This window comes from Gracilinanus agilis, chromosome 2, assembly GCF_016433145.1.
Source record: "Gracilinanus agilis isolate LMUSP501 chromosome 2, AgileGrace, whole genome shotgun sequence".
In the NCBI taxonomy this organism is placed as follows: Eukaryota; Metazoa; Chordata; class Mammalia; order Didelphimorphia; family Didelphidae; genus Gracilinanus; species Gracilinanus agilis.
The window spans coordinates 527,778,944-527,800,859 of NC_058131.1; the positions used below are offsets into that span (position 1 = coordinate 527,778,944).

The 21,916-nt window shown below is 34.5% G+C and overlaps 1 protein-coding gene across 2 annotated transcripts in view; it reads right to left on the bottom strand.

The window, feature by feature from the left end:
* Nucleotides 1–21,542, bottom strand: part of MGA (MAX dimerization protein MGA) — an 82,279-nt gene extending 60,737 nt beyond the window's left edge. For both annotated transcript variants that reach the window (XM_044665115.1, XM_044665114.1), the window contains exons 1-6: nucleotides 20,450–21,542; nucleotides 12,563–13,511; nucleotides 11,716–11,794; nucleotides 10,951–11,046; nucleotides 2,642–2,773; nucleotides 2,332–2,436 (exon numbers count right to left, since the gene is read on the bottom strand). In XM_044665115.1, coding sequence (XP_044521050.1) covers nucleotides 2,332–2,436; nucleotides 2,642–2,773; nucleotides 10,951–11,046; nucleotides 11,716–11,794; nucleotides 12,563–13,511; nucleotides 20,450–21,513 — 2,425 coding nt within the window. In that variant the 5' untranslated portion in view covers nucleotides 21,514–21,542. The remainder of the gene's footprint in view (nucleotides 1–2,331; nucleotides 2,437–2,641; nucleotides 2,774–10,950; nucleotides 11,047–11,715; nucleotides 11,795–12,562; nucleotides 13,512–20,449) is intronic.
* Between the last annotated feature and the right edge of the window lie 374 nt (nucleotides 21,543–21,916).

Consider the following 21,916-nt stretch of genomic DNA (forward strand, 5'->3'; position numbering starts at 1 on the left):
AAGAATAAAATTTAAGTGTGGTTTCCTGGTGATGTAATCAACAAGAGATCTTGATGACTTCTTAAATCTCTTTGAAATAAGAATTATGAACAAGAACAATTTCAACAACCTCCTCTGTCTAAGGCACCAAGAATGATGAACTAAAAGCAGGAAAGTAAATCCCAAATCCCTAATTCACTAAGCAGCTCCTCCACCTACCAGCTGTATTAAGGTTAGAAGTTGACCTAGAGAGAAGCACTGAGGGAGGAGGCAAATGAAGGGATTAAAACAAGTTGAAAGAAAGGAAATCTCATTTAACTGGCAGGAAAGGATTCAACTGAAGAATGCTTCCAGGAAGAGAAGGGAGATATTGCAAAATGGGAGAAAGGGAGCTTACAGTAAGTATAATCTATAGGGATTTGATACTTAAGAGAGACCACTCTGGTGAAAGGGGAAATCAGAGCTCCTCAAGGCAACTGGCATACAGAAAAGTAAGTGGGTATGGAACCCAGAGAGAATATCTCATGGTAAAAGAGAAAAAAATTATCATGAAGGATGCAAAGGATGGTAAATAATTATACAATCAGGGACAGGAAAATTCCTGATGGGTTAATACTTTTTTCCTATCATCTTAAGGAACTAGTATTTTTGAGAGTGGGGTCCAGCATAAAAAAAGGGGCCAGGAGGGTCAAGATCTGTAAAGCAATAACAGAAAATGTAAAGGAGAAGTTCAAAAATAGGTAAATAGAAGATTAAAGTAAAGCAGGAAACCAGGAAAAGGAAAAGACTAAAAAATAAAAAGGAAAAATTATATGGATCTCAAATCAAAGGAAATTCAAAAAGGTACAAAGATCACCAGTTGGGTGGTGTAGCTTGGTACTATCATGTTATGTTTAATATACACTTTTAAAAACAAACTGTAAAAGAGATTCATGGCTTCATATATAATGCTCTTTTATATCTTTGTGTACTGAAATAATTTTGTTCACTAGTGTTTAAGTTCATTGCTTCAGAAAAAAGAATAAGCAAAAAACATAACCATTTATCCATGTGCCAAGGTACTGTACTGGTTGGGTTTGGGGTTCTTTTTTTTTGGGGGGGGGTTCTTTTTAAGTCAAAGTGGAAAACAAAGTTTTTATCATTCAGTTTATATTTTAATAAAAGTGGCAATTAATAGAAGAACACATAAACAACTGAAATAACAAACCATAAGAAAGTGTTTATACATAATTAGGAATAGGCAGACAGTTAAGGGGTGGCTGGAGTGATTAGAACCTACCAGAGAAGCCTTAAGTGAGGAAAATGTGTCTTGCAGAGCTTTGAGGGGTAGGAGAATAGAGATGAAAGCTGTATTCTTATCCTAACTCTCTTACTTACCAAATTATATGACTAAAAGCAATCATCTAGCTTTTCTGAGCCTTATTTTTATCTCTCTTAAATGAGAATATTCACACCTATCACAAAGAACTTTACAAAAAGTGTCCCAGAAAAGGAAAACATTAAAATGATAAAAATGTTCAAAGAAGATGATTCTTCCACTACCAGGCCTATACTTCAGAGATCCAAGAAAGGAGAGTCCTCTAAGTAGAAAAATATGTATAGCAGCTTTTGGTAGTGGCAAAAAAAACAAAAAACAAACAAAAACACCTGGAAACTAAGACAGAGCCATTCAATTGGAGAATGGATGAACCAATTAAGGTACATGAATGTAATGGAAACATTGATTTGCTATAATAAATAATGAAAAACATGATTACAGAAAAACCTACAAAGACTTCTATGAACTGATGCAAAGTAAAGTGAAGAGAACCCAAGAGAAACATTTATAACAAAAACACTAAATAATTTTAAAAGACTTCAGAACTCTATTCCATGCTATGATCAACCATGATTCCAAAGGACCAATGATGAGGATTGCTACTCATATCTAGATAGGGAAAGGGATAGGACCAATATGTAAATGATACATACTTCTGGATATGGTCAATATGGGAATTTGCCTTGCTTGTAAATTTGTGATGAGGATTTTTTCCCCCTTTTTTCTTTAGAGGAAAGAATAAATAATTTGACAATTAAAAATATGCATTTTTCTTTAACAAAGGAAGATGATTCTTCCTTTACGGTCATTTGTAATGGGAAAAAGTAAGCACCTCTAATAATCTGAGTCAGAACATCTGGGGTTATAGATGCAAGAATGTAAAGAATAAAATAAATGAGAAAAATACATTTCTTTTCACATTTTCTGGTTCAACTGAAAGCATAAGAGAAGGACGAGGAAAGAATAAATATCAAAGTACACATTTTATAAAACATATATTAGGAATAATTGTGTCATTCTAAATATTTGGTTACCTTCATTCTTAGAGGAAGAAGCATTATGAAATTTTCCTCTCCAACCTTTGATCTTAGTGAAATCATTGGTCTTCCCTGTCCTGGAAACAAAAGGTAATCCAGTATCTGAAAAAGAAAGAATTCAACAAATAATTGGTCACTAAAATTCCAAACAATTATTTATCATCTCATTCCCTAAGATCCATGCCATTACACATAAGATCTAATTTTATCTGATTTTCAATAAATATAATCTTACATTCACATAATATATAACCATAACCCTAAATAATAAAAATGGTGTTTGAGTTTTCAAATGCTATTTACTCACCTGGAGAGCCAGGATTAGTTCCTCCAAGGTTCCAGAGAGGAAAGCTAGTAGCAGGAGCCAGAGGCAGCTGTACCCCCAAGTACTGAAGGTCAATACTCATTGTTGGATCCACTGAGTTCAGTTTTAAACCCACTGCCAGAAATAACACAAGATAGCATTAAAAAATACACACACACACACACACACACACACACACACACACACACACACACACATATATTTAAAATAAATAAAACAAAACCTCACTGATATTGATCTTATTTTTTGGTATTGTATTATGATAAACTTCCCTCATAACAATCACATAAAACAAGTAGTATAAATAAAAATATCACAATTTACAGATTATGAAAATGAGATGTTAAGAGACTCTCCTAAGGCTATTCAACCAATAATACTAAATAGCCAATCACATTAAAAGATACTTGAGGAAATTTAAGAACTTCTTCAATTTATACATAAAACTTTTCAATGACAATTTCAGTCACATAATATTCTATGAACAGCCATTGTTCTAAGAGGTAAAATATTTAAGAAGCTATTACATTCCCCCAAGTGTCTACCACACCATACCAGAAATGTCTCAAGAAATTAGAAGAGCTGGCCTAATTCCAAAAAAATAAAATCTTGTTCTAGAAACTACTTGAAAATACCTTACGAAAACAAAATTCAATTTCTAAAAGGAAAAAAAATAGCATAACATTATACAAAATAAGCATTTGTTCATGGCTTAGGTCAGTGATGGCTAACCTTTTAGAGACAGTGACCAATCTGCAACCCTAGAGCAACATGTAAGCTGCCCACCCCCTTACCCCAGACAGGAGAGGGAGGAAGCACTCCCATTGGGCTGTTGGGCAGAGAGGTGGGTCATGTGAGAAATGTCCTCAGGCACAATGCAGAGGAGCAACCCCCTACAGCACATGGACCGTAGGTTCAACAACACATTCTTAGTTCATTCTCAACTTTATTAAGGTTCCTATCAACATCTGGGCACAAAAAAAAAATAAGAAAAAAAGGTTTTTTCCCACTGGACAGAAAATCAAGAGGCCTAGTCCAGTACTAGTTGACAAACATAGAAGACAAAATAAACAAATGAATGAGTGAATTAAAGCCTCTACTCTTTAAGCCTTAGCTTCATTAATGGCAAAATGAGATGAATGAAAACAATGATCTCTAAGGTCCCATCTACTTCTACAATAGTGGAAGAGTGTACAGAGTATTGAATTTGGAGTCAAGGAGAACCCAGTTCAAATCCAGCCTCAGACATTTCCCAGCTATGTGAATCTGGGAAAATCATTTAACCTTTGTCTCAATTTCTTCATCTGCAAAATAGGGGTAATAATATGTGTGAAAAGGAAAACAGATTTTTTTTTTTATCCCTACTATATGCCAGGTATTTACTAACCTTTTACAAATATTCTCTCATTTTATCCTCACATACAGACCCCTCTGAGGGAGGTGCTATAATTATCGAGGACCTTATGGGTTTGATTTGGTTGTTTAATTTGTGCAATGGGTACAGAAGGGTAGTGGCAGAGACAGATAAAAATATTTCTGATAAAGATGACAAAAAGCTATGATTAGGACTGGCTATCAAAACAGTAGCTCAAAAGAAATTGAAAGCATACAGAAAAAGTGGCATTAAATTCAGCTAAGCCAGGGCTTTTGTAGAAGAAACTTGGAAAGGGACAACAAAGAAATGCAAACTAGAACAGATCTTCCAGAAATGTTAAATTGATCTATTATTATCTTTAACAAGAGTGAAACCCTTACATTTGATAATCTAAAGAGAAGCCAAATTCAGTGAGTGAAAATTTAGTTTTCAAAAAATGTAATACAAGTACATGTTACTGTACAAATTTAATGAACTAAGTCATCTAAGGATTACTTAGGTCTTTAATTATGAAGAGAAAATGAATATATAATAATCATAAACAGTTAAAATATAAATGGATACTACTAGAATACTTTTTTAAAATCTTAATAAAAGAAATTCTATTAAGGAGAACCCTTGCACTATTACTGTATTTTTTAAATCCTTGTTAGAAGTCAATGAAACAGTAAGCTTTCACCAAATTCCTGTCCAAAGTTGCATAAATTCAAAATTAATGGCAGTTTTTATTATGAATCATTTCTCTAGTTACATAACTTGCAATTTTTATACTCCCAAGTACAAAACACTACCCACTGAAGAAATTAAAAAGACGAAGTGATGAAGTAACATAAAATTTCTTTCAAATGCACATATCAACCAGGAAAGGCTCATCATTAGTCCAAGAGCATATAATTGCTATTTAAATCTACCCAGTGAATAAATCCTGAAATATTATGTTCTAAATTAAAGTAAGCCCTTCTTTGAGTTAAATAACTGACATATATCAGTGTAATCATTCAAATACTTTCATGTGTACAAAGATACACATTTTACACAGATATTTTTCACAACATTACACTATTCCTATCTTTGTCCTATTCTCATCATACTGAATTACAAAACTTTGAAATTTTAATATAATTTGAAAAGTTATTTCTTTCCTTTTTTATGCAGAAAGGGAGGTAGAAATCCATCCATCCAAGGTATCAGAGGATGGGGGGTGGGGGTGGGAGGGAGAAAGAGAGAGAATGCTTTTTTTTTTTTTTTAAATCAGTGTAGATGGCAGTGAGGTTGGTTAGATGTTACCTTGTACAGCCTAATTATGTGAGATAATTTTTCCTTTCTTTTCTGTCTTATCCCATGCTGCCCAGGATATTCCTCTTTTTCTCCCATTCCATACTTTTTTTTTTTTTAAACCCTTACCTTCCGTCTTGAAATCAATACTGAGTATTGGCTCCAAGGCAGAAGAGTGGCAAGGGTAGGCAATGGGGGTCAAGTGACTTGCCCAGGGTCACACAGCTGAGAAATATCTGAGGCCGGATTTGAACCTAGGACCTCCCGTCTCTAGGCTGGCTCTCAATTCACTGAGCTACCCAGCTGCCCCTTGCCATTCCATACTTTTAAGATCATCAAGACAATACATTTAGTTTTAGGCTGCATAATTATACACTCTCTATCACCCCTAATGCTGATAAGGATCAGAGGAAATACATATCATCTTCCCATATTTGAATGTAAGCAGTATATCATGATGTAGTCCTTTATCACTGTTCGTTCACATTTACCTTTTTATATCACTTTCACTACTGTATTTGAACTTCAAAGTTTCTACACAGCTCTGGTTTTTTTAATCAGGAAAGCTTAAAAATCCTCTTTCATTAAAAACTCACTCTTTCCCCTATGTTTCTTGGGTGTTTTTTGGTCTGTGTTTTCTTTCAGAACATGACTAATATGGAAATATATTTTACAGGAGTATACAAATTAAATTGCTTGCCATCTCAGGGAATGGTCAAGGGAGAGAAGAAAGGAGAGAACTTGGAACTCAAAACTTTTAAACAAATGTAAAAAATTTTTAAATTCGTTAGAAAAAATATTTCAAAAGTAAAAAATGAAAATAAAAATCATAAAAAGTTAATTTTAACAAAATTTATATTACCATTGCATTCTAGTTCTATTCTAATTCTTAAACCTTTTCTCAGTTACTACCTTTCTTTATTACCTCTATGTAGTATCTGACACTGTTGAAAACCCAGGGGGGAAGAGAAATATCTAAGAAGAGAACATAGCCACAACACTATTCTCTCCTAATTATCTTCCTATCTAGTTACTACAAATTATCTACTATCTAGTTACTCCTCTTCAGTGTCCTCTTCAGGACCATTAATCATTCTTGTCCCACCCCATTGTTATATGTTAAGTGTTCTGTCCTGAATTATCTTCTCTCCTTTGTTAATATTCTCTCCTGGTAATCTCTTACAGTCCCGTAAACAAAATTATCACCATTATGTGTACAAAACTTTAAGACCTATATTCCAAGCTTCAATTTTTTAACACCAACTACCTATTAGACATTTTAATCAAGATATCCCATAGACACCAGAAATTATCCAAATTAACAAACTATTATTTCTCCTAAAATTTCCCTTTTTTCCCAACTTCCCTATTTCTGTTGAGGACCCCATAATTTTTATCATCTGAGTCTATAACCTCAATCTTCCTACATCTTTCCTTCCCTCTCACATTTGATCAGTTGCCAAGCCATAGATTCTACCTCCACAAAATGTCTTGTATCTCTCTCCCTTTTCTCTATCCACACAATAGCCTCAGACAGAACCCCATCACTTTAAAAAAATATATTAATTGTATCTTTATTGTCATGCAAAACACACTTACATATTGGTCACCATGGTAAGAACAGATTCATACATAACCAAACCCCTAAATAAAATCATAAATATACTGATGTGAAAGACAACTCCAACAGTTCTTTCACTGAAGATGGATAGCATTCTCCTTCAGTCTTTCAGAATTGTTCCAGATCATTGCATGCTGAGAGTAGTCAAGTTTTCACTGATAATCATTGTACAATATTGCTGATTTTGGGACCACGTCACTTTTAAACCCACCTGTAGCTGCTAAAGTGCTTAAAATACAGGCTTGATGACCATGATATTTTGTTGGTCAAAAAGTTACAGTGGCCTGTAATTGCCTCTAAAATAAAATATAAACTTGATCTGGTTTTTAAAGGCCATCGTTAGCCGATTCTAGTCTATCTTTCCAAATCTACTGCACTAGACTCTCCCCCTCATGCATTGTGTATAGATTTCCGCCAAAACGACCAATGTGCTTTCCCCTGTACGTTCCTTCAAGATCTCATCAGTCAAGGGACTCCAGTTCCATCTCATCACCACTCTCTGCTTCTGACTGGGAGTCAGGGCCATAAACTTCCATCTTCCATTCAAAGGGAGAGCTTAGTTTAGGTATGTTCTCCCTTCTTACCTGAATATAATAATTCTACATTCCCTACTCCTAAACTTTCCTTTACCTTGCTTTTCAACTTCCTTTTATGTTTCTTCTTCCTCCATCAGATTGTAAATGCTTTGAGGTCACAAAGTTTTTCTTTTTTTTTGTATTTGTATTCCTATCACTCCATACAGGTTTTGGCACATAGGAGGCACTTGATAAATGTTCATTGACTCAACATCCCATTGCCTACCTCCATGCCAAGAATGTACTGCCATTCTCTTTTCTCCCTCACAGAATCCCTAGCTTCCTTTAAAACAGGGACTCTTTGCTTTTTTTTTTTTTTTGGTCTTGGACTCCCTCTCATACTGATTCTTAATGCATAAAACTCACAGCATTTTAATCATGGTGAAATTTAGCCTATATTCAAGAAGTATGTAATCATACATCCAACAATCTGTTTCTAAAAGGTTTGCCATCAGGCAGTTGTGGCTCAGTGAATTCAGAGCCAAGGCCAGAGGCGGGAGGTCCTGGTTTCAACTCTGGCCTCAGACGCTTCCTAGCTGTGTGACCCTGGGCAAGTCATTTAACCCCCATTACCTAGCTCTTACCATTTTTCTGCCCTGGAACCAATAAACAGTATTGATTCTAAGAAGGTAAAAAAAAAATTTTTTTTCCAAGGTTTGCCACTACTAGTCTAAAGCATCACTTCTTTCACTTTAAAATGTTTTGCTGCCATTTCTCTCAGTCCTGCTTTCACAATCTGTATCACTACTCAAGATGCTAGAAACAATTATTTCTGGCATGTGAAGAAAACATGCAACTTATCAATTACTCATTTGCTACTTTTCTATGACTTTTAAGTTTTCATGATTCTATGAGGTATTTGATCAAAACTGTTTGATTGGCATTAACAATAAACTAAAAAAATTTTTCTTAACCATAAAAAATATATTTTTTGTAAAAGAAAATGTCCAAAGAAAAAGAGCAACAGTTGGAGATAAATAGTGATGTTAAGCATGCACAAAGTGATGTTTGAGAAGGGACTAAACTAATACATAAGTGAATTTCTTTGTCCTAAAAAAATTTTTCCCCTACACTACCTTATGCAATTTCAACTCAAACAACCTAGATCAAAATCTCACCACCAACTGATATTTAGGCTGATTGAACCTGGGCAAATCAGCTGTAGAATATTTGCTAACATGCATTGGTAAAGTAAATTTCCACAACAGGAAATCCCTAAACATATGCAACCATAGATATGGAAGGAAAAAAAAATGCAACCATAAGTACAGGCACTCATATAATGAACATTATGTAGCAAATCACAAACTTCTGTTTACTTTAGATTTCTCATCTGTAAAACGGAGGTAATAATAGCACCTACCTCCTAGTATAGTTGTGGAGTTCAAAGTAAATACTAATTAATTGTAAAGTGCTTCATACAGTGCCTAAAATATGTTAGCTATCACCATCATTACTAATTACCTCACAACTGAAGCTCACTGTCAACTGAATACTACATAAATGTAAGTTATTAGTGAATCCAGTCAGGACAGCTCATTTATGTGTACTGTTATAATGTGTACTAATCCACACAATGTTAAACTTTTTTAGTCATATCGTTTGCTTTATTTTTATCTTAATATAATGATTTTAACTTTTTTCTTTTTATAACAGGCTAGAAAATAAACTATCTTTAATATATACAGAGAGCCTGTACTTATGGTTGCATTTTTTTTCCTTCCATATCTATGGTTGCATATGTTTAGGGATTTCCTGTTGTGACCATGAACAAATTGCCTATCCATTGCTACATAACCAGTAAGTATCTGTCTCAGATTTGAACTCGAGTCTTCTTGACTCCTGGTTTGGCACGCTATCCACCATGCCATCTAGCTGCTAGAGCAAATATTATTCCCAGCAAAGAAATAAGGAAACTGCGGTTGAAAATGGATAGGCAATTTGTTCATGGTCACAGAGTTAAGTTTCAATACTAATATTCAAACATAATGATTCACAAAAAATATACTGATATTTTGTTTGTTTTATACTGACATTTTGAAAAGACTAATTCTGTATCCAGTCTCTGATCTTACGCACACAAAAATCAGGGGGGAAAACAATTAAGTTTCCAAAACAAAAGAAAAAAATTTTATCCTTTTAGTGAAATGGGGGGAGGGGGGGAGGCCAGCTGGGTAGCTCAGTGGATTGAGATCCAGCCCTAGAGATGGGAGGTCCTAGGTTCAAATCTGTCCTCAGACACTTCCCAGCTGTGTGACCCTGGGCAAGTCACCTGACCCCCATTGCCTAGCTCTTACCACTCTTCTGCCTTGGAGCCAATACACGGTATTGACTCCAAGACAGAAGGTTAGGGGTTTAAAAAAAAATGTTAGAGACAAATTCTAGTTAGAAAATCTAGTTAGAGACAAAATCTAGTTCATAATTTTTAATAATAAAAGTGTAAATACAATACAGTAAGACCTCATTTTATACAACAAATACATTCTAAGAAGCTTAGTCTAAGTTAAAAATCATGTATAATAGCAAACTCCAATATTTAATAATTATTTTTAGCAGGGTTCTCAGGATCACTACTGTTGTACTTCAGGGCCATTACTAATAATTAAATCACATTAAAGAAACAAAGAGCACTGCTCTAACATGAACATGACTTGTTAGGGGGAAAAAAAATTGTTTAACCCATACCACCTTCAATCAATATCTAATTGATATTAGAATCCAATTCTGTGTTGATTTCAAGGCAGAAGAGCAGTAAGGTTGAAGTAATGGGGGTTAAGTGACTTGTCCAGGGTCACACAATTACGAAGTATCTGGGGCCAGATTTGAATTTAGGACCTCCCATCTCTAGGCCTGGTCTTCAATCCACTAAGCCACCCAGCTTCCCCCAGAAGCAAGAATTCTTGACAAAGACTGGTATAAGAGCTAATACTTGGATGGAAACAATGTAATGACACACTAACACTTCTCAGAGCAAAAATGAGTAGTTGGTTGAACTGCTACAAGACTTTACCTGCTTGGGGAAATGGCTCAGATTTCGTATATAATTAAAATGTTTTGTTTTACATATTTTTCTGCCTTTATTTCCATCGACAATTGCATATACCTGAATTCATATGTTAAGATTGAGTAAAACAAGGTCCAGCTGGATATAATTTTTCAGCTTTGCACTAAACTAATAGAGGAAAAATGCATAACCTTAAATACTCATATTAATGAAAAAGAAAAAGATCAACTTAATAAATTGAACCTAGAAATGAAACAAAGGAGACATAAGAAAAAGGAAAAACAAAACCAAAGGTTTCTACGAGAAATTAACAAATTTCATTAATTATTTAACAAACTACAAAAGGAGGAAGAATTTTATGCAAGAGAATATTACTATTTTATTTACCTTGCAGAAAGAGTTCTTTTCTCAGAACAATAGCAAAAACCATTTCCCACTCACCTTCTTGAAGACCAGGATGGATCACTTGTTTGTGCCTTAAGGACTTCAAATCTTCTAACAACTCCTGTTCCAGCTGACAAATCCTTGCTCTATGACCTACTCAGAAAGTTGAGAAGAGAGTAAAATACCTATACGTCAATATTTCAAATATCATGATACTCTCAGTCAACTGACATTACAATCTCACTACAGCTGAGTCGATTAACTTTTGAGGCATTACTCTAAAGTCAAACTAGTTACAAAACTTCTTCAAACTTAACTAAACTAATCCTCTGAAAATAGACCCATTAATGGACCTGTACTTGGCTCAATAGGCAAGACTCAGACCCCAGATCTAAGCAAAGAAATGTTGAGTGGACAGGGCAGAATGTAGTACAATTTCTATTTAAATGGTAATCATGACCTGTTCGGTCCTTAGAGCTAGGAAGATGCTCCATAAATACATATTATGCAATAAAGAAAATTCTACATTGTTTACTTAGATCCCTGGATTTAAGAGTCTGGCTCCCATTCAAATCCCACCTCAAACTAGCCATATAACTGGGAAAGACCTTTAATTTGCTGTCTGCTTCAATTTCCTTATCTGTAAAATGGGAATAATAATAGCACTCACCACCCTGAGTTAGTCTAAAAATAAAATGGGATGGTTATTTTAAGTGCTTAGCACAGTGCCTGCCACATAGCAGGCACTTAATAAATATTCATTATCTAAATATCTATGTACTCCCATTGTGTCAGTTCTAGTTTTTATGCTACATAGAATACCTGGATCACTTGTGGCAGAATCCTGAAGACTGGTGGGTTCATCAACTGCTCTATCAACTGTGTGAATGTCCAGAGCTTCCTAAATATGAATATTTCAAATCAACATTAAGAACTTAAAATTAAAGTAGGTTGATAACATAATATCAAACTCATAGTTAACTGACCTATGATTGTGCCATAATACTATTATAATACATAAATTTTTAATGTTTCAATTTCTTGGGGCCAAACGAAGTTGGAATCCATACTGTGGTAGCCATTTCAACAACATGATAGAGTGGGAAACATGAAAAAAACAAATGAAATTCGGTATCATAGTGGTCAATTCTGCTTTCTTGGGCGTTACTGATAATCAGAGAGAAAGATAACGAAGGACCCAAGAGGAGGATATCCAAAAGAAAATCATGGGCAAGATCCCTTTGGATACACTACTGTGAAAAATCAACTTTCTAAACATCAGTTAAAAGAGTTACTTTGATTACAGAGAAAATCTTTGGTCCTCAAAGGATGAATGGCCTTACCACCTTTACAAATACTAAATTATAATACAGTTTTTGTAAGTCTCTATAGATTTAATGCCAACAAATTAAATAGTATGAGTTCTACCTTTCAGTTAAAATAAACATCACACACACTGGTTAAAAAGAATTTATCTTTGAACGTTTTATAACAAAATTTCCAAGCAGGAGGTAATAGGTGTTAGTGTTTTGAAAATGTACACTTGAGAAGTATCCAATGGTTGCAGTGATAAGAACTATGATTTCTAGGTACATTACCACTATAGCGTTAAAGCAAATTATAATTCTTCCCATATGACCTAAAAGAATACTCAAATTAAAAAACTTACCTTTGATGCAAAGGAAACAAAAAGGACACCATCTACATCTTCAAGATCAGGCTTCACATCTGGAAAGGTGTTCCCAGATCCCACTGGGGTAGTTTTATTGGCTGTTACAGATTTTCCTGTACTTTTAGGTGGTCTACCTGCCTTGGAGAGTTTAAATTTTCTGGGCCTTCCTCTTTTTCCTGGAACATTTGAAGTGATATTCTGAGTAGTGCTAGATGCTTTTGGAGCCCCTGTAATTTTTAATATAGTTGTTCTCTTTCTGCCCAAGTCATCTTTTTCTGAAAAAAAATCTCCATCTAAGCTTTTAGGATTATTGCTAAGTGTTTTTGATATGCTAATGTTGTCATCCAAATCAGGATATTTCCATTCAGATTCTTTAAGAGAGGAGTATTTCTGTGGTGCTCTGAGTTCTAAGGGCTGTTTCCTAAGTTCTTTCTCGATTTCTCTAGGCAAACAAAAGCTGGATTTCCTGGAATTCTCCATGTATGCAGGCAAAAAGTCTAATTCAGTCAATACAGGAGATTTCTCTTTCCGACTCTGAGAAAACATATTTTCAGGTAGCTCGGAGATCTTTACTGTGCTTTTAGTTACAGCACAGGGTTCTAGATAGACCACTGGCATCTTGCCACTGTCCAATTTTAACATTTTGGCTTTAGCAACACCTGATGGGCTACTGAGTGGCCGTTTGGCAGAATGGTCAACTTCTGGGTCATCTATTTCTCCATGCCTCCTCAACTGTTTCTCCAGGATGGGCTCATCATCACTGTTTGAATACACATCAGTTTCTTCATCAGTGTCTTCCTGCTTTACTGTAACTCCCTCAGGGCACATGCCAAGTTCATAATCATATTCATCTAGAGGTTCTTCTTTAATGACCACATTAAAGTTTTCATTTGGATTTAATGGTGATGTTACATGAGAGTTGTCTTCAAAGCTGCTGGCAATAGGACTAAAGGGGAAAGGGGGAAAAAGCTGTAATTCTATACCAACAACATAAAAGGAAAAAACCTCAAGATACTGCTAAAGACAAAAGTACTTTATCATATTCATTCTTGAAAGAATATGTAAAAACTGTGTAATCAAGGTTCAATGAATTACTTAAGTCAATAATAATATCCTACAGTAGCTCTATGAACCATATAATATTCATTGAAGAATAAAGTTTTTTAAAGAAATCAGGTTTCTTGCACCCCAAAAATAGAAAAATAAATTCCTGATAGCTCATCTAATTTTCTTAATGATGCTTTAATTAGTCTCTAAATTGGAAGTCTTAGGACTGATCCAATTTAAAATCTAAAAAGCAATTGTCTGCTTTATCAGCAGATAAAAAGTAAACTGACTTGCTATACATCAAAGGAACAGCGGCAAACATCAGAAAAAGCTTTTCAACATGGCAATTAATTTTCTACATTAAAAGTAAATGCATAATGCTACAATAGAAGTATCACAGATAATATGTTTAAGTAAATACATTTTTTAATATAAATCAAAATTAGCAAAAAGTATCAATTAATTTGAGGATATTATCATGAGAAACTAGCACAAATGAGTGCTAGAATTCAGATTCAAGGAGATTTGAGTTCACATTTGGTCTTAAGAGAATAATACTATCTGATCCTTGGTAAGTCACTTAACCCATTTGCTCTTATTTCTTCAGTAACAAAGTATAAGTAATAAAAGCATCTACTTCAAAGGGTTGTTTTGAGGATCTAATGATATAATATATGCAAATCACTTTGCAAACGTTAAAGCATTATATAAATCCTAGCTATTATTATTTCATGTCACAATAGCTTATTCACATTCATATAATTCACAAAGATTTTCTTAAAATATGAGGCCAATTCATAGTACACCTAACATTCCCATTTTGCAGAGGAGAAAAATTAAGGTTTAAAAAGGCAAAGAGATTTGCTTATAATCAAAAGCTAAAACTACAAAATGAAGGGCAAGGACCTCTGACTTGAAGTCCAATTCTTTTTTCTAGATTTGTGAATCATTATAATGATTCTATCTATATTGTTACTGTTCATTCATTTAGTCTGCCTACCTATTCTTTATGACTCCATGGTAAAGAAAGTATTTTTAACAAATGGAAGAGAAATAATAAATAAAATAAATAATATAAATAAAATAAAGCATTAAAGCTTCAGAAATCCACAAGAAGCAAAATCCAAGAAGGAAGTTAACCATAAAACATTCATTCAGTCTCCTAATGACAAATATAAAAGATACATAGGGAATAAACAGTTAACTAGTAATCCTGATTCAGAGAGCAAAACCTGTAAACAAATGAGACTCATCAACTGGGAAAAATCTAAACAAACTATTGTTTATACATATGACATATAAACATCAGACAATCAAACATCAAAGTGCCAGAAGAAATACACAAAAATTCAAATAAATATTAGAAGTTATATGAAGTGCTGCAGAGTAAAAAGAGCAGAACAATGAATATTTTCATACATAGCTTTTTACCCTCTCAATAATGCCCTCAGGGCCTACCCATAGTAAATGGGATCTCTAGGTCTATGAGCATGAACAGGTTTACAGCTGTTAATGTGTATTAAAAAAAAATTCACAGCTTCTTTACCATTGTAATATATTAGGCCTGTTTCCCCATGTTCCTAACACCATTTATTTAGCCCTTTTGGTCCTTCATTAACATATATCACCAGGACTATATTTTGCTAGATTGGTCCTTAGGCAGCACACATAATCTGTTGCAAGGACCATACTCTTTCCAAAACAAAGTCTTTCCAGATTGATCATACCCAGTGGAACTTTTGTTCCAGTGCCAAAACCTCTCAGTGATGCAGAATTGCCTCTACGGCATAAGTGTTAAGGTAAGACTTGTACAAAGTATTTATGCTCTCTAAAGCCATTGTTGTCTCATCAGAAACTGTTTGGATTATGTGTAAATTCAGACTTATATCTATTACTAACTTTCAGGTGGGTATGTGGGTATGAAAATATTCATGGAAGTTTTATTATGTTGAAATTCCAGTTTAAAATAACTGGAAATAATACAAATGCAACAAATGGGAGAAAAGGCTGAATAGATTATAATATTTGAATGTAATGTTATTTAAATGACAAATATTAGAAATATAAAGAAAATAAGATTAATATACAAAGAGTTGAAAAGAAAAGAAAATAAGAATAATACATAACATGATTACATTTTTTAAAAATCAGTCACAAAATCAAGAGGAAAAAAGTGACCAAGTGAAATAAATCCAAAGGGAACAAAAACAGAGGATATTTATATTAGTATACACATATAATATAAATATTTTTAAACAAATTACAAACAATATGGAGTTTGTCATTTTGCACATCTTTTTTATTCATAAGGTTAGTTAACTGTTTTTTGGTGGTGGTGATTAAGTATTTAGTAAGTAAAGAGCAAAACAAAAACAATACACATGACTACAACCATTTAGTTAAAAACGATAGCAACTAATGTGTTATATACAAACTTAAGGTGGTCAGAAAAGATCAGGGGGAAAAAAAGACATGTGTAATACTATGTAAAAGTTAATAAAAATATCTTTGTGGGCAATATTAAGCTCTAAATAGCAGAAGGTTACAAACATACTCCTAACGATTTGCAATCTTTGCTTCTTTCACTTCCCAGACTCCTTTTTCTTATATACCTTCCTAGTGCTCTTAATTTTATATTGAATTCTAAATGTTTAAAAGAATGAACCTCTCTACAGCATTCAACACACCCAGTAAAAAACTTAACTTACCAAAGTAAATAGTCTCCAGCATGTACTGTCTGTCTTTCTTTTTCTTTTTTCCTTCCTTCCTTTCTTTTTTGAGGCAAATAGGGTTAAGTAATTTGCCCAGGGTCACACAGCTAGTAAGAGGCTGAGGCTGGATTTAAACTTGGGTCTTCTTGATTCCGTGCCCAGCACTCTATCCAATGCGCCACCTAGCTGCCCTTCAGCATGTACTTCCAATAAATGAAAAATAATTTGTTAATCATTCACTATGCAATACACTGTGCTAGCTTACTTTGTGATTGTATATTGAATACTATGGAGGTTTTTTCCTTCCTTTTCTCCTTCTAATACTTGCTGTGTGAACACTGCTAGAGAAAGTCAATACATATCAAATGACTCCACTATAAAGCATTCACTACTGTACAGCAATCCTTTTATTATTCATAGACCATCACACTCCTCAAATACCTATTCTAAGTCTTCTCCGCTCTTTGAAATCCCTTAACTATTCCTTTCTCACATCCCTTTTACCAGAAGTTCTCCCTGTCCTACATGACTAAAAAAAAAAAAAATCCATGCCAATCATGGGCTCCCTTCTCCCTCATCTTAAAACCCCTCTTCATCATCCCAAATGTTCTTCTTCACTCCAGCATCTATAGAAGAGGTGGTTCTTTTTTCCAAAGCTAACACTCCTCTATTTGTTCCCTGGATAACAAATCCATTGGAAATTTGCTCTTTCAACTATCCCTTCTCATCTTCAACCTCTCCGTATCTAATAAGTTCCTCCTCTACTGCCTATAATCATGCCCAGGTCTCTCATAGTCTTGATTCTGCTATTTCTTCTCCCTTTCACAACAAAACTCATAGGAAAAAAAACTATACTTTCCTCATTTCTCACTTACTTTGCAATCCCAGATAATCTAGCTTCCAAACCCATTGTAGCCCCCACTTGCCTATTTCAAATGCTAACTCAATTCAATCAGACATTTATTAAGCTATTTGGCAAGACATTTTACTACAAACTTAACCTACTAAGAACAATTAACTAATCCCTGCCCTCAAGAGTTTACTTCCACTGGGAGGATACAACACATATATGGGCATTTTAAAGAGGGAAAACCCTAATAACCAAAAGGAATGAGAAAGAGAAAAAATAAGGAAACATACTTCATTTAATAGATGAGACCTGAATTGACTTTTGGAGGAAGGAAAAAATTTCATCAATCCAGTACAACTATACCTTACAGCATTGCATGAGGCCCAAGGAAGATCACAGTTTTGTTCTAGAGAGGACCTGAAAACGAGAAAACTGAAGCCCAGAGAGACTGCCTTATCAGGGTCACATAGTCAATACATAAATCTAGATCTTCTGATTTAGAATCTTGGTGCTCTTTCCACTACATTACTACTATAAAAAGAATTTTCTAAAAATGTAATATATTCAAGCAGAAACCTAACAAAACCAGAAAAAATACTATTTAACATAGAATGACCAATCTGGGACCCAAAATTGAGGAAAGAGAGGAATATGAGTGCAGAAGCCTGTACATACTATTATCAGTTGCTGTGTTCCTTGGTATAAAAGGAAGGCTCAACTGAAAAGTAGAGTCAGGGGATTTGAGAATATATAGAGATGTGAGTGATGTAGGAAATAAAGAGCAGTGGTGTCAAAGGCAAATAAAAATGGATTCCTGAGTGTTCATGTTGATTTAAAAAGCACGAATTAACATTATTCATACTGTTTTGTTTTGTTTTTTAAATATTTCCCAATTCGATTTGGTTTCAGAGAACACTCAGGAATTTTGTGGGCTGATTTCAGCCTTTGAGCTTAAAACCTCTGATTAAAGGGACAATTTTTTTAAAAACCTAGGAAGACTTGTATGAAATGACAATGAAGTCAGAACAACTAAGACAACAATTTATACAATAGCAATACTGTAAAGACAACTCTAAAAGACTTGGAAACTGATCAACTCAATGATCAAATATAATTTTAGATGATCTATAATAAAGCATGCTATCTACCTCCTGGCAGAAAGATGATGTACTCAGAGAGCAGACAGATATATTTATTGAATAAAGCCAATATGGGAAGCTGTTTTGCTTCATTATACATATTTGTTATAAGGACTGTTTTTCTTTCTTTTCCAATGGGGGAGGACCAGATTTTAGTTAACTAAAGGAAAAAAAAAATTAAAAGGTGGCTCATATAAAAGCAAAACTCATCAATAAAAAAAACTATGAAATTAAGATTTTTGTTTTCAAGAAAATAGACCTGCACAAATTTGAAGAGAAGGAACCTACAGAAAAAGAAATTGGTGATGTTAAAAAGAGAATGAATTAATTTTATTAGTGATAAAGGGGAAAAAACTGCTAGATTTGAGTTAGAGGATATTGGATCAAATCCTGGCTCTATTTACTACACTAGGAAACTCCCTTATGTCTAGATATTAGTTTTCTCATCTGCAAAGTAAGGAGTTGGTTGAGATGATTTCTAAAATATCCTTCAGAATGAAATCCTAAAATCTTTTTAGAATGAGACAGAAAAAGAGAAGAGTTAATTTTCAGGCAAGATGTTCCACTGTCCTAAACTGAAGAAAAGCGCTTGGGAAAAATGTTGAAACATAAACACACACTACAGTAAGAGATGAAAGCAATTGAGGGAGTTCATGCTATACTGTTAATTATTTTATCAATTCAGATAAGTACACATAAGATCCCAAGATAATCCACAAGTCTGATTTTCACTACTAGTTTCATTCTTTTCAACAAATCAATTAACCAGAGTTAAGAGACCAAAAGAAAAGGAAAAAAAGAACCATAATTTACTTTAGTGTTGCCTATCCTCTTTTCACTAAGCCTCAGTGGAGGTACTAATTACCAAAAGTAAAGAAAAAGATTAAAGCAATTTAGGGTATGAACAATTCACAAACTGTAAAATTAGTAATTGGAGGAGAGAGCTAATTGACCTTATATTCTGTCCTTGGTTGTATGATCAATAAAGTCTTAAATGGTCTGTAAAAATCTTCAAGATGGAGATGGGGTTGAGATATCTCAATTCATTAAGCATCTGTGCAAATCTAAAAAAGAACTCCAAAATAATCATGTCTTCCACACTTCTCCAATAATGCTAATTAAAGAACTTCTACAGGGTTTTAAGTTTCTGAGCACACACTGCTCAATATAATCCAAAGAAAAAGAAAATAAAGAGTAAATTTCTACTTTTAAACTGGAAAGTGATCACCAATAGCATCCTGGAAAGCTCAGTCAACATTTTTTACCATTTGGATGAAAGCACATAACTGGTGCTTACAATGATTTGGAAGAATTGTTAGAACAGTTTGTTTTTGCTGCTACTAAATCGCCATCTTGGCTCTACCCTGCTTACAATTAAACTTAGATCCCCATTTTAGCTTCCATTGTAATCTATCCATGTTCAGCTACAAATGTTTGAAATCCAAAACATAACACAAAAATATCTATGACACTTGAATAAGACATGCTTTAGTGACTAAGTCTAGAGACAAACATTTGTGTAATCAGCCTGCAATATGGTAAGATCCAAGGTTAAGTCTACTCTGCCTCTGATACACATATAATAGTTCTGTGACCCTGGACAAATCACTTAACCTCTCAGAGCACTAATGTCAAACTCAAATAGAAACAGAGCCCAACCACAACTTAACTTTACCTATATTGTACTGTATTTTTATTTAATTTGTTAAACATGTCCCAATTATATTTTAATTTGGTTGGGCTGCTAGTGCCAGGACTTGTTGCCACAAGTTTTGACATTTATCTTAAAGCATACCAGTAACTAAGACTGAGTTGCAGAGCCAAGTGTCAATCTTCACTAATTGAAGGAGTTCCTCAGTGGGAGCTCCCTATATTGATAACACATTATCAGTTTCCCCCCAAAAAGAAGGGAGATTAAAAGTCAAGGGAAATGTTTAAAATCAATTAGCCTTCATAAAGAAAAAGGTACACTACATGAAAGATATGAGAAAGATATGTTTAACAATCATTACTATATAGTTTAGGTGTGTTTTAATACTTACCAACTGTCCATAATCATCATTCCATAATGCCACTATAGTAAAATCCCCTCAATCCCCAGGTCCATTGCTACAAAAACAGAAATACACTGTCATACCTTTCGGAAGCTTCCTGCTTTAGCTGTGGAATCTCATCAGGAGTCAACCCAGAATCTAGAAAACCAAGGAAATCTCGTTCTGCATTAAAAGATGCCTTCTCCAAGTCCACCTCTGATGGTTCATGACCACTCAGTTCAGGATCTGGGACACTTTGCTGTATTTCTGATCCATCACTTTCAGTAAGATGGCCCCGATAACCAGGAGAACTGGGAACACTACTCCCTTCCTGGTCTGAACTATTCTTTTGTCTCACATCTCGTTGAGGTTTGCTGTTCAATCCATCATCCCGAAACCCTTTGGCAAATGGGTTGTAATCTATTTTTAACTGGGTAATTTGGATGTTCTGATAAGCTGTCACTGCAAAGAATTCAGTCTGTGGGAAGGTAAAGGTACGGACACCAGGGCCAGTTAGCCGTACAAAATCTGAATTCTTTTCTGCAGGTACCACGTGGAGTCGAGGCAGATAACGATGCATAGAGTGTAAGATAATGTGTCCTTCAGGATCCAGTGTGTTGTTGGTAAGTTTCAGTTTATAGAAAGACACTGGCTGGTGCATCCAGTAATGTCCTGTGGAAGGAGATTCTGGATGAATGAATACCCTCCCCAGGACGTGAGGTTCTGCCTTACCACTGGGCTCCCACCAGCGGCCATTCCATTTATAGCGGTGGTTGTCCACAGGAGTGATGTCCATTACAAGGAGGTACTTCAAATTTGAATTCAAGCCAGTTATCCAATAGCGACAGTAAGGAAACATGCGTCTTCCCTGCTTCGTCAAAATCATTTCTGTGCTTCGATGATAGAACTCATTCCACATGCTATTGTTATCCAGGGTAACAGTGATGCCCCCTGATGTACAATCAGCTGGAAGGCATGTCTTGACTTTAGTTTTTACTGGTGATGACACACTGCTGGCTAGAGCACAGGCATCCCGGTTTGCTACTAAAATGCCTTGATCAGTTTTATTACTCCCTTGCTGCTGTTTCAAGATGACAAAAAAGGCAGGTGCTGTTCCTGATACAGTCCCACCATCTTGATTACCCAATGTAACCTGCTGTTGCTCCATAGTAACTTTGGTAGTAATTTTTCTCTTGAACTAACTGTAGACAACACTCAGTTGAAACAGCCAGTCCTGTGTTCTCACCATCCTGAAAACAAACAAAATATATAATTAAAGCCTCTTTAAAAATAAATTGTACAGATTATAATTTACTTTAAAAATGATATGGATATGAAAAATGAATCTTTTAAGATAACAAGGATAATATATTCTAAGAGATATGTTAACTATTCCACTACATGTCTCCACTGCTAAAAAATTATAATTGCCATTCTATTATTTAAATGTCCATACTTTCTGAATCAGAGACCTCAATGCTAGGTATGTACCCCCTAAGGAGATCAAGGTAGGAAAGGTCAAATATATACCAAAATATTCATAATGGCACTTTTTATGCTACTGAAAGGCT